This window comes from Lactuca serriola, chromosome 1, assembly GCF_051521515.1.
Source record: "Lactuca serriola cultivar US96UC23 chromosome 1, Lser_US96UC23_V15, whole genome shotgun sequence".
Classification (NCBI taxonomy): domain Eukaryota; kingdom Viridiplantae; phylum Streptophyta; class Magnoliopsida; order Asterales; family Asteraceae; genus Lactuca; species Lactuca serriola.
The window spans coordinates 244,278,312-244,294,945 of record NC_136408.1 but is presented as its reverse complement, the minus strand read 5'-3'; the positions used below and the strand labels follow the sequence as shown (position 1 = coordinate 244,294,945).

Genomic DNA, 16,634 nt, shown 5'->3' with positions numbered 1-16,634 from the left:
ATTCGTGAAATAGAGATGTTGGAAGCTCTTTGCTGAAGATGTATGTAGTGTTTTAAAACATGGCGGACTCGGCCTCTTACTGAGGCGAGTTAAGCCAACTCGGTCAAATAACTCATCAATCGGTCAACCTCGATCAGGTCCAACTCGGTCTAACTCAGTCAAATGGTCAAAATTCACATCAAAAGAAGAAAATCAAGAATTGCAAGATTAATATGTATATTTTATACTTTATCTAACCTACTAACCCTAAAACTAAAGTAAGGTATCGGATAGATGAATTGTATATGTTTCCTCTCTCTCATTCTCATCTTCAAGAATTTCATAATTAAAATGTTTATTTTTTTGAACTCGTTTTAACATTCGAACACGTATACATTTTATTGATATTTCATATACATTGTTATAAATTTTAACAAACTTATGATTTTTCATAGTTATAATTTTGCCAAAATTAATTTCTATATAAAATATCATATCCGAGTACTCCACGAGTACTCTTCGCCTAGGGGAGTAGTCCCCAGTCGATCGAACAAGCAAGTTTTGCAACATTGGATCTACGCATATTGGGAACTTGATGGAAAGCTTGAACATGTCCCAAGGGGATTAATTCATGAACAGAATGAACGTCCATCTCGATGTGTTTTGTGTGTCGATGTCGCATTGGATTCAAGGAAATGTAAAAAAACGCTTAGGTTATTACGATAGATAATAGTATATTTAGGGGTGAGGACCACGAAAGGAGATTCCCGCCTAAAAAAATGTCACGGCGTTTTGAGGACCAGGAAAGGAAATTCCCGCCTAAAAATACACATCCGCCACAAACAACATCGGAGTAAGCAATGAGATCTGAAGACGTAGATACATGGAATTGTAGGCCGTAGTCTAGGGTGCCTCGCATATACCTTAAAATGTGTTTAAGCGCTCAAAAGCGGGTCTCACAAGGGCATGATTGAATAAGTACATATGCTTAATGACATAGGTAATATCTGGTCCGGTGAATGTGAAGTACTATAGGTGCCAGCAAGGCTGGCAATACTCGATGGGATTAGCGATCATAAGTCGTCCAATTTAGACTTTAGTTGTCTAAGCTAGGGTATGACAGGATTTGCAATTAAGCATACATGCATGGTTAAGTATATTTGTAGCATACTGAGACTGACTAAGAAAGAGGCCCATAAAGGAATGGGTAGCAGAGATCCTGAGATGGATGATAACTGGTCCTTCATAGCGGTGGATGATGTTGTTAGAATAATATCATCGATGTAAAGACCAATGCATGGGTGTCTACTTAAGGCCGTATAAAGACCAATGTATGTGGCAAACATGATCACACAGCATAAAAATGGTCTCTTGTAAAGTAGTGTGAAGGAAGACATTCTTGACGTCAAAATTGATGGATGAATTAGTAGGATTTTTGGAAGTAACCGGAGACGTAGTCGACTCCGTGGAGGAGGGAAGAAGTTGTTGCAATAGAAGATAGCCTCTGAACGATTAAGGAACAATACATTCTATTAATCATTAAGAGGTTGAAATCGTTTGGCATTAAATAGTTCGGTTTTATCAAACAACCCCTAAGTTTCACCTTCCTTAAGTCCATTAAGTAAAAAAGAAACATGTTTCCATTTATTAACCACACTAATCACAAAAAAAAAAAAAAAAAAAAAAAAAAAAAAAAAAAAGATCATGTAGACATGTACAAAATTCTTCTATGGCTATTATTTATTCTAAGAAAAAAAAAAACTTCCTGATTTCTTCCTATCAAGTTTTACTTTCGAGCCGCGTGGTAGAGCTCCAAGTAGTCGAGAGCGGGTCGATTCCATGACCAATCTTGCTCCATCACCACTTTGCATAACGAATTGAACCAATCCCTACTTTCATACCATGCAGAAATCGCTCTGTGCACAAACAAACACCAAAACCATCAATATTTACTTTCTCATAAACAAATTATATATATATATATATAATTTGCTTATGAGAAAGTAAGTGTAAGAGAGTGGTGTGTAGTTGCCTGTTGACAGCATAATCGACACCAGCAGCATCCGCTCCTTCAAAATTGAATCCGTTTGGTGAGAGACCTTGTGATTGCGCTCTCTCTTTATCATGTTCAACGTCAAATACAGTATCATAAAGTCCTGCAAACAAGGTTAAAAAGGTAAATTTAACAATATATATATATATATATATATATATATATATATATATATATATATATATATATATATATATATATATATATATATATATCGACTTTTTCAAGTTCACAAGAATTATAATCTTTGTCGCATATAAACTACATAATCTTCTATTTTGGTAGAGCGTTCAATTCACAGTTACCTATTTTGTCTATTGTCATCATTGAAAGAATTATGATGACGATTTAAGTCCACAAGATTCCATTACATTGTCTTAATTGAAAGGCATTTTATACGTAAAATAAATTGTCTAAACTTATCAATGCACTGTATTTGGCATTGCATCTGTAAGAATAAGTAAAAACCAACAAAAAAAAATGTCATGTATAATGTTTTTTCTACATTAACATTTTCGTAATATGTCAAAACTCATTCATTTTCACAAACTATAGTGTTTTTTGGAATGTTTCATTTTTACCCTTAGATGTTTCATTGTATAACCTATAAATTGAAAAAAATAAATAAATAAATAAAATAGTTATATAACCACTATTAAGTATTAATATTAATACCTCCAGTTTTCCTCACAATAGGAATTGAACCATATCTCATTGCAGTGAGTTGAGTTAGGCCACATGGCTCAAATATGGAAGGGACCAAAATGAAATCTGCAGCAGCATATATCTAAAAACAAGAGGTCAAAAAGTCAACAAAAAAGTCAAACCAAAGGTCAAATAATACATAACATACCAAGTGAGAGAGAGGCTCATCATAGGTCAAACATAGGCGTGCATGTTGATTATGTGTAGAATGCAGTTGACTTGCCAAATTTACAAAATCATTTTGGATACGAGGATCCGGGGCTGACCCTAGCAACACCACCTGGCTGCCCCGGTCAAGGGCCCGCCAGATGGCATGTTTGATGAGGTGGATTCCTTTTTGGTGAGTCAACCGGGTGATGATTCCAATCAAGGGTACATCCCCTCGTTTTAAACCCAACTTTTGTTGCAAGGCTTCCTTTGCAGCTTTTTTTCCTTCCACCACATTTTCCCATGTGTAAGATACCTACAATTTCAAAATAATAATAATAATAAATGAAATATTTTGATCACGTTTCCATGGGTCCCACATTCGTTATTAAATGAAAATCGAAATTGGAAAAAAAAATCAATAAAGAACATGCAAGTTGACTTGATATCTATTCATGGATTCTTTAGATAAGAAATTATAAGCTATATATATACTTACGGGAAGGAACTTGTCGTTAAATGGGTCCCACATATCCGGGTCAATGCCATTAAGTATCCCATGAAACTTGTGCAAATGAGGGGCAATCACGGGATTTCCAGCAACCTCCCGTGAATAAGTTGGAGACACCTGCAGTTGATGTAAGAAAAATGTTTGATCAAGCATGGAAATTTTTTGACTTAACTTCATTCTTTCCAATAATGACAATGTGTGAGAATCTGAACAAATGGTAACTGAAAACTTGTTCATTTTTTTCTTTCTTATTAGGAGATTATACTTTGAAAAGTCTACCCGATTATAGCAGTGTAAATTGTTTTGTATTTGGATGACATTACTATAATAAACAAATTGATGAAAGTACGTTGCTATTTCTTGATTTAAAAAAAAAAAGAGGAGAGGTAAGAAAAGGTGATAAGAATTAAGTTACCGTTGTAGCCTTGTCAGCATATGCCATGGCTTTCCCAATCAAAGGAGCCCCAAATTCAAGGTTATGAATTGTGAAGACAATTCTTGCTTTACTCAAACCATAATGCATATACTGATCCTTAAACAACCATGCAACTGGTGCACTAGACCAATCATGACAATGAATAACATCCTGCAAAACAAAACAACCAATCATAATTACACAAAGGGATAAATGCATGAATTACAAAAATCTAGTTTCATCTGATAAGTGAAACTCTTTATGACTGATTAAATATAGAAAAAGAAATATATGAAATGAAGTATGATAACTCTTACACCTAAAGCTTACAGGATGAGATCCACTTTGAAGAAGGAATTCAAGAGCAGCATGACAAAAAAAACCAAATCTTTCCCCATCATTATTGCAACCATAAATGCATCCTTTCCAAAAGTGTCTGAACAGATACAAAAAGCTTGCATCAGATTTTAATTATATAAGATGTGAATGGTGAATTAGAGTTTTTTTTAACCCGTTTTGAGGCTCAAGAAAGTAAACAGAAAGTCCTTCAACTTTCCCAAACCAAATTTTAATTTCGGTCCCACCCCATGAGTAGCTCATATGGAAACCAAAGTCCTTCACCTACAACAAAAAGGAAAGTATTATTGCTTCAAGAGAAATTTAGAATCCAATCTTGATTGCTTCAATAATCATAAGTATTCAAGAAAGGCTTACTTACATTGCTAAGATTCAAGCAATCATACTTTGGAAGAATAATATCCACATTGTGGTTTAAATCTTGAACAGCACGAGAAAGACTAGTCACAACATCACCAAGCCCTCCTACCTGCAATTCCAAAAATAACAAACACACACACACACACACACACTTTACTAAAATCATCCAACTTTCAAAGAAAACGGTTAAAAATGAAATTTCTTGCGTTTAACTGTAATAGAAATTAAATGAAAGTACATAGCGATTTATTGCATTTTTCCGTTGTTATTTTTAGCATTAAACCCTTTGTCATGTATATGCATTTGATATTATTAGAGTTCAATTTAATTATACAAGTAAAAAATGAAATTTGAAATATGACCTTTGCAATGGGAGCCATTTCAACAGAAATATGAACAATATGCATAGGGGGTTCCTTTGTAACTCCTCCAGACACAGGTATATGGTAATCCATACCATGATTATTGTCAAAAACACCATCATCACTTTCTTTCTCAGAGAACACAAAATCCATCAAATATGCATCTAGTGGGACCTTAACTGATGCATCACAATCAAAAAAAAAGAAAAAAGAAAGAAACTTTATCACAGATGTCAAAACGGGTAGTTTTATAAAAAAAAACAGGTCGGGTTGACCAGTCAACAGCTTACCAGAGGTTTTGACATGCATCCCGTTATCTGCAGGCAACATTTTTTGAGGTGGAAAAAGACCAATGCGATGTGTCCAACGGTTAAAAGAGCATCTAAACCATACTTCAGGCTTTCCATTTAGAAGGGTATTTTTGGGATTATAGAAAACTGACACTTGGCTTCCTGCTTGGACATCAAGAGGGTCTGTGTAAACTATATTCTTTTGTGACAACAAAAACGTTTTCATTGTTCTTTCTTTTGTTTCGGCTCTCATTCGTACTGTTTTCTCAGCCTGTAAATGAAAAAAAAAGGACACAAAACAAGTTATAGTGCTAAATGCAATGATGTAATAGGAAGAAATGAAAGCAGGATATGCTATAAAAAACAAACCAATGAAAGTATGTTGTTGTTTCTTGCATTTCAATATAAAAAGGTGATTACAATCCTGTGTGTGGTATCATGAAAATATGACCTTGATACGGATTTCTTCTTCATTTAGCTTTCTTTCAGTCTGAAGTTTCTTGTAAATCTCGTGTTCTTCTTCAGCCCAAAAGAGATCTTGAGGAATGGATATGGGAACAATAGCATGGAAATCTTTGCGTTCATTGTTATCATAAACTGTTGCATGCTGAGGTGGACCATCAGCAAAAACCCAATCCAATACAAGTGAACGAGTGGGAACCACAACTACATAAAATCAAAGGTTGTTTACTCTGTAAGCGAACGAGTGGGGACCATAACAATATAAAAAAAAAAAAAAAAAAAAAAAAAAAAAAAAAAAAACTAAAAAGTATACTTTGAAGATGTTGCAAAAAAACAAGGGATAAATGTAAGATATGCAACAATGTGCTCTTCCATTGATCTGTTTATCATAGCATCCTGCTTTTTATTTCTTTCTATTACACAACATTGTACTTTGAAAAATCTACCAATTATATTGATATAATAGGGTAAGTTTTCAAGGTATAATGTCTTAATAAGGTAAAAAAAAAAAAAGTGAAAGTAGAATGCTATAAGTGAGTAGATTTTTCAAAGTAAAATGTTGTGTAATAGAAAGAAATGAAAGTAGCATACCATGCGCATACCACCAATCACCATCTTTTCCAACAAACTTGTCAAGCTTCTCAACAATGGACAATCCATCTTTCCAATTATTATAACCTCCATGAATCCACAAATCTTTAACATTTGCAAGTGGGCCCACACTTTTGTTATAATATAACCTAACTGTATCCCCTCCTTTATACTCACTCGGTTCTATATACCATACACCATCAACAAACTTAACCGCTTTTTCCAAAACTTGTTGAATTATTCCCCTTCTCCTCTCGGCTTCCATGTGGGCCCGCTCTCTATCTTCTTCACTTGCCGCCTTCTCAGCTTCGATTTTTCTCTTTTCTTCCAATTCCCGTTCTCTCTCTGCTTCTTCTTTTGCAAGTCTTTCAAGCTCTCTTCTTTTTTCCTCAAGCAAAAGCTCTTCGAATTCGAAAATGTCCATTCCGCCCTCCACGTTTATACAAAAATCTTTCATTTCATTGTTTTCATAAACATCTTGTCCGTTAAAAAACACGAAATCTATTTTGTATGCTTCCTTTGGGACATTTATCCGGCATGACCACCAGTCGCCGCTCAGATTCGTTTTTTTTAATTTCACGGTGAAAGATTTATATCGCCAGTCGTTAAACGCTCCCATTATAAAGATACTTGATTCATTAAATAAACTCGAATCAATTCTATTTAAAAATATTTCAATTTCTTGATCGGGTGTCACGAGCTTAGGATAACAAAACACTTTTTCGCCTTTTAGAAAAGTCTCGTTTGCAAGATTTTTGATTTCTTGAATTCGTAAATTTGCTTCCATCTCCTTTTTTCGCAGCTCTTCTTCCATCTTTTTGCGTAATTTTTCTTCAATTTCTAATTTTAACTTTCTAGAAGCTTCCTCATCATCTTCAATCTCATCATCACTATTCTTGATGGCCTCTACTTTCTCTTTTTTATTTATAATATCGTTTTTAACACTTTCTGCCCTTTGATTGAACTCAGGAACAGCCAATTGCTGAATTGTATGGATTTTACTTTCTCTTTTTGTGGGATTCACAAATTCTGTAGAGATAGAAGGATTGAGGCCTTCGTTACCTTCAATTGTTCTTTGATCTTTCCTTGGATTTGTAGGTTTGGGCTTAAATCCTTTGGGTGCAGAGTCATTTGCCCTTGGGCTTGAAACTTTATATCTCCTTTTTCTTGAGAAGTCTACAACATACACAATTGATGGAAAAATCATAATGAATTAGGCTTGTATCTTGAAAGTGATTATCTGATACTAATCAAATTTTCTAGTAATATTCAATTTCTCTTGCACCACGTTTTACTGAAGCATATTATATTCTGATTCTGATTATTTACTAAAAAGTTATCACCTTTATCGAAATACCCGTTTAGAAATTAAGTCCCTTTTCAACAATTTTACTACTAAAAACTTCAACAATCGTTCGATATTCAAGTCAGAGCTCAACAACTAACCTGAACTTGCGATGATTTGGTGCGAAAACCCAGCAATCACAGAATATTTGTACCATGAACAAGATTGTGTAAACTACACATTAATATAATAAAAATAATTATCCCACGAATAAGAAAAAACCGAAGCTAATCAATGTAACAAACTTCACCAAAATTAGTATTGATTGAATTCTTTTTAAAAACCGATAGCACCAACTAAATGACGCTATCAAAATAAGCTATTATAACTGGTAATGAATCCGATTATATGAACACCAAATATGATTAGAATTGCGAAATCTGTCAGAAAACGAAAAACCCTAAAACAATCAAAACTTAGATTACCCATAAATACACAACAATCCACCCAAATGTTCCCCATACATTTGCAAATTCGTAGGCATTTCATTCAAAAAGAAACCCACAAAATGACATTTCAAAAAAGAAACCCACGAAACGGTATTCAATTGAATCGAAGTTATATACAATGAATTCATCAAAAATCAATGAAGGAAATGATTGATCGTTACCTTTGAAAACAAGTTAGATCTTCTGGGTGGATGAGACCCAATAAAAGGTTTAATCCTTACGAGGGTTTTGTCCCTAACAACTGTGTTTCCAAAATATGGAGGTGTCTGAAGCTGTAAAGATACTGCCATAGCTATCCACTGTCTCTGTTCTTGACCACAAATTCACCTGAAATACCCTCTTGATCTTTCTCACCTCCTTCTCTGTATTAGCGTAGAATTACTTTGATAACTGTAGCTCATCAATTACACAATTCGAGAAATGCACGAGAAAGAAGAGGTGTAATGAGAAGTGCAATACACGATTATGTTTGGTCTTGTGACTGTGTGAGTCTGTGAGAGTGAGATAGCAGCAAAATCTGGGCCTCAGGGGTCATACTGCAAATGCATGTGAGTTTGAAATTTTGTTCCTTTATGTTTAGAGTAAATTACAAACCATCCCTATACTATTCACAAAATAGCAGTTTTAGTCCAACTATTGTTTTTCTTACATTTATGGTCATATTGTCAAGAATTATATATCATTTGATTCATGTTAAAAAGGAAAAAAAAAAAACAAACAAAAAAACAAAAAGCCAACAAATCACCAGAAAATGTTCATTTTAATCTCTCATAATTCTGAAACTTAAATTTCTATTTATATCTATATAAAGAAAAATATCAAACTATACATATTAATTATATGGGTTAGAAACAATGTTTTAAAAACCGGCTTTTTAGTTGAACCGGTATGGTGACCGGTTCTCGGTTCAACCGGTTTAACCGGTTCGACCGCCGAGTGAACCGGTTTCTATATTTTTCATGTTTTTTTCTATTTTCCTACACATACATACATATATAAATTATGAATTTTATGTTTACAAGTTCAAACATTAAAAATACACATAAAAATAAGTTGCAAATGAATCAAAATACATTAAAATAATACATAACCATAAGTTTTAGTGTTTTACATCAATCCATATATGCTAAAAAGAAAATAAAATATAATATCGAAACGAAATATAGTTTTAGATGAATACAACCACATCAAAAAACTTTATAAAATTTAACATATGTTTTTATTTAGAGCAAACTAAATATATTTGAAAAAAAAATACCAAAGTTTATTATGTAAATAATTAATTTTCATGTGTTTTTATTCGGATTAACCGGTTCAACCGGTTTATTTTGACCGGTTCAACCAGTTTTTTCTAAAAACCGGCCGGTTCAATCCGGTTCAGAAATCAATGTAAAATCGGTGATAGTTGAACCGCTCCCTCCCCCGGTTCCCGGTCCAACCGGTTCAACCGGTCGGTTCAAACCGGTTTTTAAAACATTGGTTAGAAATGATATATATATATATATATATATATATATATATATATATATATATATATATATATATATATATATATATATATAGATATAGATATAGATAAAGGTTCAAATGAGAACCAAAAAAGGTTAAGAACCGTAAGAACTTCTAATTTTAGATGTTTATAAAGGGTTTAGGGTTTAGGGTTTAGGGTGTTTATAAAGGGTTTAGGGTTTAGGGTTACCTAAACCCTTTATAAACATCTAAAGTTAGAGGTTCTTACGGTTCTTAACCTTTTTTGGTTCTCATTTGAACCACTCCCTGTATGTATATATATATATATATATATATATATATATATATATATATATATATATATATATATATATATATATATATATGATAGTTATATATGACTATCATCATTATGATTATACAAAGTTGGATCCACTTCTTTTTATCATCAACAACAATCTCAAACTCACCAAGTACTACCTAAAACGCACCTCCTTCTTTGATGGAAACCGTCAAGAAAGACCACCGATGATCCCTCAAACTCACCACCTCATGGACGAAAACCATTGTCCTTACCACCATACGTCTCTCCCCTTACTATCCCTTTTCTCCAAGTCGTGACACTAACATTGCATTATCGCAACACCTTCGGCCCACTATCTTTTTTCAAACCCACTACCCCTGCCCCCACATTATGCTTATATTATTATATCTACTTTCTTTCATATTGTCAAAATTTACCATCATATTACCTCAAACATAACGAATGATGTTAGCATATGGTACTTGGACCACACTTTAACTAGAACAAACATTGGCTTGATTGTTTGATAGGACTCTAAAGGGGAAGGAAAAAGATAGTTAGAGGCGTAGTAAGGTGAATACAGCATGAAAGGGGTGATTGTTTAAAGATTATGACAGTGAAAGAGGGTCGATGAAAAAGGAATTTGAGGATTGGTCCTTCTCCAAGTTTTATAATCTTGCAAGGATTCTTGGATGCTTTTATTTGGATTCAAAACTTAATAACAACTTTGCAAAAAGCAATGTGTGTTGAATCAGGGTAGATCTAATTCATATATTTTAAATGGCAAACATTTTTCATTTTCAAGCAGCCTATTTTTCCATCTCACATGTACGGTTTTCTATATCGGGATAACATGAATCCTATCAAAACTTGAAACTAATAATTAATAAATTTCAATCCAGATTGTCACCATGAAATTTCTCACTGATTCTAAAGGGTACCACCCTTATTTATTTTCCTCGATAATACACCTATCAAAAACAAGGAAAACTCCATTTTGTAAAATTTCTTTTGGATTCTTCCAATCAAATAAATTGTTATTCATGACTAGAGAAACCCTAAAGGCAACAATTATTCGAGTTTTTCTCTTTTTAAAGTTTTAGAAATAGGCTAAATGAAGCTTTAATTGTTGTCTTGTTGAAGTGATATATTAATATTCTATCTGTGATGTGTATAAAAGATGAGAGAAAATATATAATGTCGTTACTAATAATTATTATTATTTCATAAATTTAATCTTTTAATTTGGTTTATGTCCGTCTTTTGAGTGGATTTGCTAAGTCTAAGGGAAATAGAAAATTTTCTGTAGAAAATTGTTTATTCTGAATCAAAAGTGGATTAAAATATTTGTTATGCTAAAATTTGCAACTTGGTGAATAATTGAGGTATGATTCTAGTAATTTATACCTTATTTTGGGTGGATGATTGGGATGGATTTAATGATTTTTGGATTTATTTTTGACGAATTTTTATTTTTCTAAAACGTGCTATTCACTAAAGAAAACGTGGAAATTTGATATTTATAAGAAGTGGCAATTCGATATTTATGATTTTAAATCGATGATTATAAAACGTGTAATTCACTAAAAGTCTAATGAACTATATGGTTTGTCAAAATTGTTTTTTTTTTTTTTTTTTTTTTTTTTTTTTTTTTTTTTCTTTCTCGGACAGTCCCTAACATTTTATTGTGTTGTGTTTTTCATCTCTACAGTATAAAAAAAATTATAATGCCTTTATTAATTTATTTTTAATTATTTTAGTTATTTTATTATTATTTATAATTCTTTTTTTGACAAAAAAAAACAAAGGTGTGACCGACCAAATACGGGAAAATGACTTAGGAGGGTAACTACCTCTTATCCGTGTTCACATATTGGCAACTTCTTATTTTTTGTACATAAGAAAGCAATTAACTTATTTTAACTGTGTAACATCGCAAAAATCATGACCAAAAATTTCGTTTTTAATTTAATACTAAAACTATAATTGTCAAACCATTAATTTAATACTCCGGCATCGGGCCCCGCCCAGCATCAGGCCCCGCCTGACATCGAGCCCCGCTCGGTATACATATATGTCTCTCTTAGGCCCCGTCTGTCTCTGGGCCTCGCTCGCTAAACACATACAATCATATAACATGCTAACACATAAAGAAACATACTCTACTGTATCATTGTCCTAAGAAATATACTCTGCTAATAATGAGATACAGAACTTCGTCTGTACTCAGCTAGTTCCAGCCAGGGCTTCAGCAGTGCAAGGTGAGTCTACTCACTGTGTGAATGGGTCTAAGGCCACAATGTCAGCCCATGTAATATATGAGTAGGAAGACCCGGGGGTTAGCCCTAGGCATTGCATGCTAGTATGTTATTCCAAACCAAGGTCCGATGTCGGGCGGGTGCCCGAGGAATGTTTGCATGTTAGATTATACTTGTTGTTTGTGTGATACTTATATGTGCTTGGTAGGAAGGTGAGTGTAGACGAGGTGAGTGAACGCGAATCTAATCACTTGAATCGGTAACCAACAAAAGAGTTAATCCATTGCACCATTACCTTGAAATCAACCATAGGATCAATTGAGTTGAACCAAACAGAAGTTCCTTTCCATTATTGAATCTAGTTAATTCTTTGTTTTTCTAAGTTTTAGATTAAGTAATAGTTAGTAAGTTTCTAGTCTTGTAAAACTAGAGAAAACCCTCTACTTATTAATTAATTTAGATAGAATTAGTTTTTAGTTTTAATTTACCGTTCCCTGTGTTCGATACCCTACTTATTTAACTATACCACAATTGATAGGTCCACTGCCTTTGTGTGTTATTTTATGACTAAAAGTAGGTTTAAAACTAAGTGAGTTTGCACACATCAAGTTTTTGGCGCCATTGCCAGGGAGTGGTTCTAAAATTAACATTAAATTCTAATTTAATCGATCCTTTGTGTGGGATTTATCTTACACAAAGTTAATTAAAAGGTAATTTAGTAAGTAGTATAAGTTTTAATAAAAATCCGTTTTTAAAGTAACTAGAATTTTTTTCTGTTTTTGCCTTGAACTCGCCGAGTGCACTCGTGCCGACTCGGCGAGTACATCGTTGTTTACAGTTTTAATTTTTTATTTTATTTTGTTCCTTTTACGTGTTTTTTGTTTTGTTTACAGTTGTTTCATGACCCGAGGATCTGATACACCTCTGGTCCCTCCTCTTGAAGACCCGGAATCCGCACTAAGGAGGAGCAAAGGCAAAATCGTTGGAGAATCCACTTCTTCAAAGAACTCACCACTCAAAAACCTCAAGTCCGTTTTCAGCAAGAAGAGGAGCAGCAAATCAGGATCATCTAGTGCCTCTTTGACAATCGGCGACCCAATTCAAGAAGACACCGAGTACGTGACCGAGGAAGAAGAAGAACCCACATACGAGCACGAATCCGAGTTTGAAGACGATTTAGCTATCGCTATGGCTAATATCGATGAAGTCCCCATGGGGGAATGGAAGAAGAGGATGCGCGATGACACCGGCCCGGGACTTGTGCAACCTGCAATTCCCGCAACAGCTACGTTCGAGCTAAAGGGCCATATTCTCACTCAACTCAAGGAGATTCCTTTTTATGGGAAAGACCACGAAGACGCCTACAAGCACTTGGATGAAGTAAATGATGTGGCTGACTACTTCAATGTACCAAATGTGCCTCGCGAGACCCAGCTACTTCGCATGCTTCCAGTCATGTTCAAGTGTGCTGCAAAGGATTGGCTCAAGTCACTTCCTCCCGGATCGGTCACCACATGGGCCAAGATGAAAGAAGAATTCATAGACTACTTTTGCCCGCCTTCCAAAATAGCTAAATTAAAGAAAGCCATCGCCAACTTTGAGCAACAACCCGAAGAATCTCCTTATGAAGCTTGGGAAAGGTACAAAGGTTTGCTTAGAAATTGCCCACACCATGACCTTAATAGCCAACAAGAGGTCTTCATTTTCTATGATGGAGTCAATGTCGCCACAAGGCAATTGCTCGATTCTCAAGGCCCGCTCACGAAGAAGGCGCCCCCGGTAATCAAGGAGTTAATTGAAGAATTCTCTAAGCATTCTAGAGAATACCACAATCCAAGGAATGAAGTAAGTCGGGGGGTAGTGAACTCGGCAAATGATAGCATGGCGGCGGTGATAGCTAAGCTCGATAGTCTAGATAGAAGGATGACAAAAATGGATCAAACAATCCATGCTATTTGAGTTGGATATGAGAATTGTAGAGGGCCCCATCTCACAAAGAAATGTGATTTGGATGAAAATGGAAACAAAAAGGCTCAAGTGTTCTACTCAAGTGGCGATAGATACAACGAGAATTGGCGGAAACCGAAGAAGGAATGGCTCCCATACGAAGAATACAAGAAGGCTAAGGAGGAGAAATACAAGCAGAAGGAGAGGGGATTTTATCAAAAGGAAGAACCGGTAATGGAAAAGAAAGCCGATTTAGAAGAATTGTTCACTAGATTCATAGCCGCGTCCGAAAAGAGACACAATGATCACGATGCTGCAATACACGAGACCAGAAATATGATAAGGAATCAGCAGGCATCCATTCTCAACATTGAGAAACAGCTGGGACAACTTGCACATCAAGTGAACGAAAGGAGACCGGATCAACTTCCAAGTAACACCGAAAGTAATCCAAGAATGGAGAATGTGAGTATTGTGACTTCCAACCATGAAGAAATTTTCACACATGCACAGAGGATCTCCAATAGGAAGACAGAAAAGGCAGAAGAGTCAGCTCCAGCTAAACCCGACCAGACTCGCCGAGTCCCTCTAATGGACTCGACGAGTCCATGCGTTAATGACAAAACGGTCATCCCCTTAAAGCCATATAATCCTCCTTTGCCATTCCCAATCAGAGCCATGCCTGTTGAAAAAGTTGAAGCTTATAGAGCCTTTATGGAGCATGTTTGTAAAGCCCCGTTTATTTATTAAATCAATAAATAAAATAATGAGCGAGTAGTAGCCCTAAAATAAATAATTATATATCAATGGATGGTCTCGAGGGGCTAATTGTCAAAAATTTAGAAGTGGAGGGCTAAAGGGTAAATTTTGGACCTTAATTGGAAACAATTTGTCAAGCAAGGGGAGGTTTTGTTAATTCTGGATTAGCTTTGTAAAGATTTTATAAGATAGGGGCTATATTGTAAATCTCGGATCTGGTTTGTAAAGTATTTAGTTGGCGGGGGTTGATAGGGGAAATATGGGATTTAATTTAAAGAGAACTTATGGGGAGGGACCAATTCTGTCATTATGGAAATAATGCTTATGGAGCTCGGGAGTATATAACCGTTGCCTACCCTAACCCTAAGGAGAACCTCTCCAGCCGCCATGGGAGAAGTCAGCCGCCATCACCTCCCTTCTGTTCGTTGTTCCGATCAACCAAAGACCGTCGAGACCATTGTTGTCGGTGACGATGTGAGTGGCTTGGAGGGCCACCGAGACCGGAGATGTTTCCCCGACGAGTGTCGATGAACCCGAGGCATGCTGAAGAATCGATCGACTGCCTCCTAGCCTCCACTGTTCTCATTCTTCTTCTCCTTTTTCAACCGCCGCATGGACCGACTGCCGCCTACGCCGTCAGTGGAGCCGCAACCCGCCGCCATCTCGTGTTGCTGCCGCCGCCACCCGCCTCAGGAGGGTGTTGGGTTTATTAGTCTGAGCCAAAGGAAGTGTTTGTTGTGTATGGTGGTGTTCTGAATCTCGAACAAGGGCTTGATGTGTGTGTTGATCGACTGGAAACCAAAAGGGACCACCGCCACCACCGCGAGGTGGATGTTTGCAAACAAAAGTTTGGGTGGGTTTGTTTCTGTTTTCTTTGGTATGTTGTGTGTATAGTCCAGATCGGCCGGAAAAGCCGCTGCCATCTTCTACCACCACCGGCCACTATAGGATGGTTGTGTGTGTGTGTTTATGTTGTTTAGTGTTTGTGTTTATTTCGAGTTTTAGCATTGTATCATGTAATTGGAAAAGGAATAATGAGAAAGGAATTCGAAACCACCACCGTGAGGTGGTGGCTGCCGCCTCCTGCCGCCACCGGCCGCCGTGTTGGGTGGCGGTGTGCTTTGATGGTGTTTGGACTTGTTTGGATGATTGGACAAAGGACTAAAACCCTAATGGGCCCATTGAAGCTTAATGGACTCTATTGGACCCAATAAGACTTAATGGGCTTAATAAAACCTTAATGGACCCTAATAAAACCTTAATGGGCTTAATGATATTCTAGTGGGCTTAATAGGCCCAATAAAGCCCTAATTGATTTAAAAGCCCAACAAATTAATTAATGGACTAGTATTGGGTTGGAAACCCTAATTAGGGGGAATTAATCGGGACACACGGGAATTATTTAATAACTGGAGATATTAAATAATAATCATTGGCAAAGACTAATCTAAGCAATATGGGACTTAATGGACTAAGTCCTTAATGGATTAAGTGCTTAATGGGTTAAGTAGGAAACTTAACCCTAATCATCATTTTATGTGAAACCCTAATTTCATTTGGGTCTATGGTTGGGCCTTAATGATTGGGATATCAAATGGGCTATCCAAGATCAAGCAAATGGTCTAGAGCAATTTAATGGGCCTAGGGTAAGGCCCAAGTAAGGGGCTTGGGCCCAATTTAGAAAATTGGGCCATAGTTTGGGCCTTAATGAGTATATGATGTTGGGCCTCAGAATGAGACCATGTATAGGCCTAGGCCCAATTTGGAAAATTGGGCCATGTGTTTGGCTTTGATTCCTAATTGACTTTGGGCCTACGGATTGGGCCTTGGGCTTGAATAAGCCAAGCGAGGGGTAATGTAGTAATTACCC

At 35.8% G+C, this 16,634-nt stretch overlaps 1 protein-coding gene and 1 non-coding gene across 2 annotated transcripts; both read right to left on the bottom strand.

Moving 5' to 3' along the window:
- Positions 1–1,601: 1,601 nt before the first annotated feature.
- SS3 (starch synthase 3) lies at positions 1,602–8,543 on the bottom strand. The gene is made up of 15 exons (XM_078998533.1): positions 8,188–8,543; positions 7,679–7,751; positions 6,233–7,408; positions 5,631–5,845; positions 5,180–5,450; positions 4,890–5,068; positions 4,529–4,636; positions 4,322–4,431; positions 4,141–4,246; positions 3,811–3,981; positions 3,384–3,512; positions 2,886–3,200; positions 2,708–2,819; positions 2,012–2,135; positions 1,602–1,895 (listed from the first exon to the last, which is right to left on the bottom strand). Exons 1-15 carry the CDS (start codon positions 8,314–8,316, stop codon positions 1,766–1,768), a joined length of 3,348 nt encoding a protein of 1,115 aa, XP_078854659.1. The 5' UTR covers positions 8,317–8,543; the 3' UTR covers positions 1,602–1,765.
- Positions 8,544–13,630: 5,087 nt separating this feature from the next.
- On the bottom strand, positions 13,631–13,737 carry LOC145080792 (small nucleolar RNA R71). The gene has a single exon (XR_013695376.1). It is a non-coding gene; the product is annotated as a small nucleolar RNA R71 (small nucleolar RNA).
- Positions 13,738–16,634: the final 2,897 nt, after the last annotated feature.

Coding starts and splice junctions, on each gene's coding strand:
- SS3 (XM_078998533.1), bottom strand. CDS start 8,316: ATGGCAGTATCTTTACAGCTTCAGACACCTCCATATTTTGGAAACACA. Junction 7,409..7,678: donor CCAAATCATCGCAAGTTCAG/GTTAGTTGTTGA, acceptor TGTATGTTGTAG/ACTTCTCAAGAAAAAGGAGA. Junction 4,432..4,528: donor ATTGCTTGAATCTTAGCAAT/GTAAGTAAGCCT, acceptor TTTTTGTTGTAG/GTGAAGGACTTTGGTTTCCA.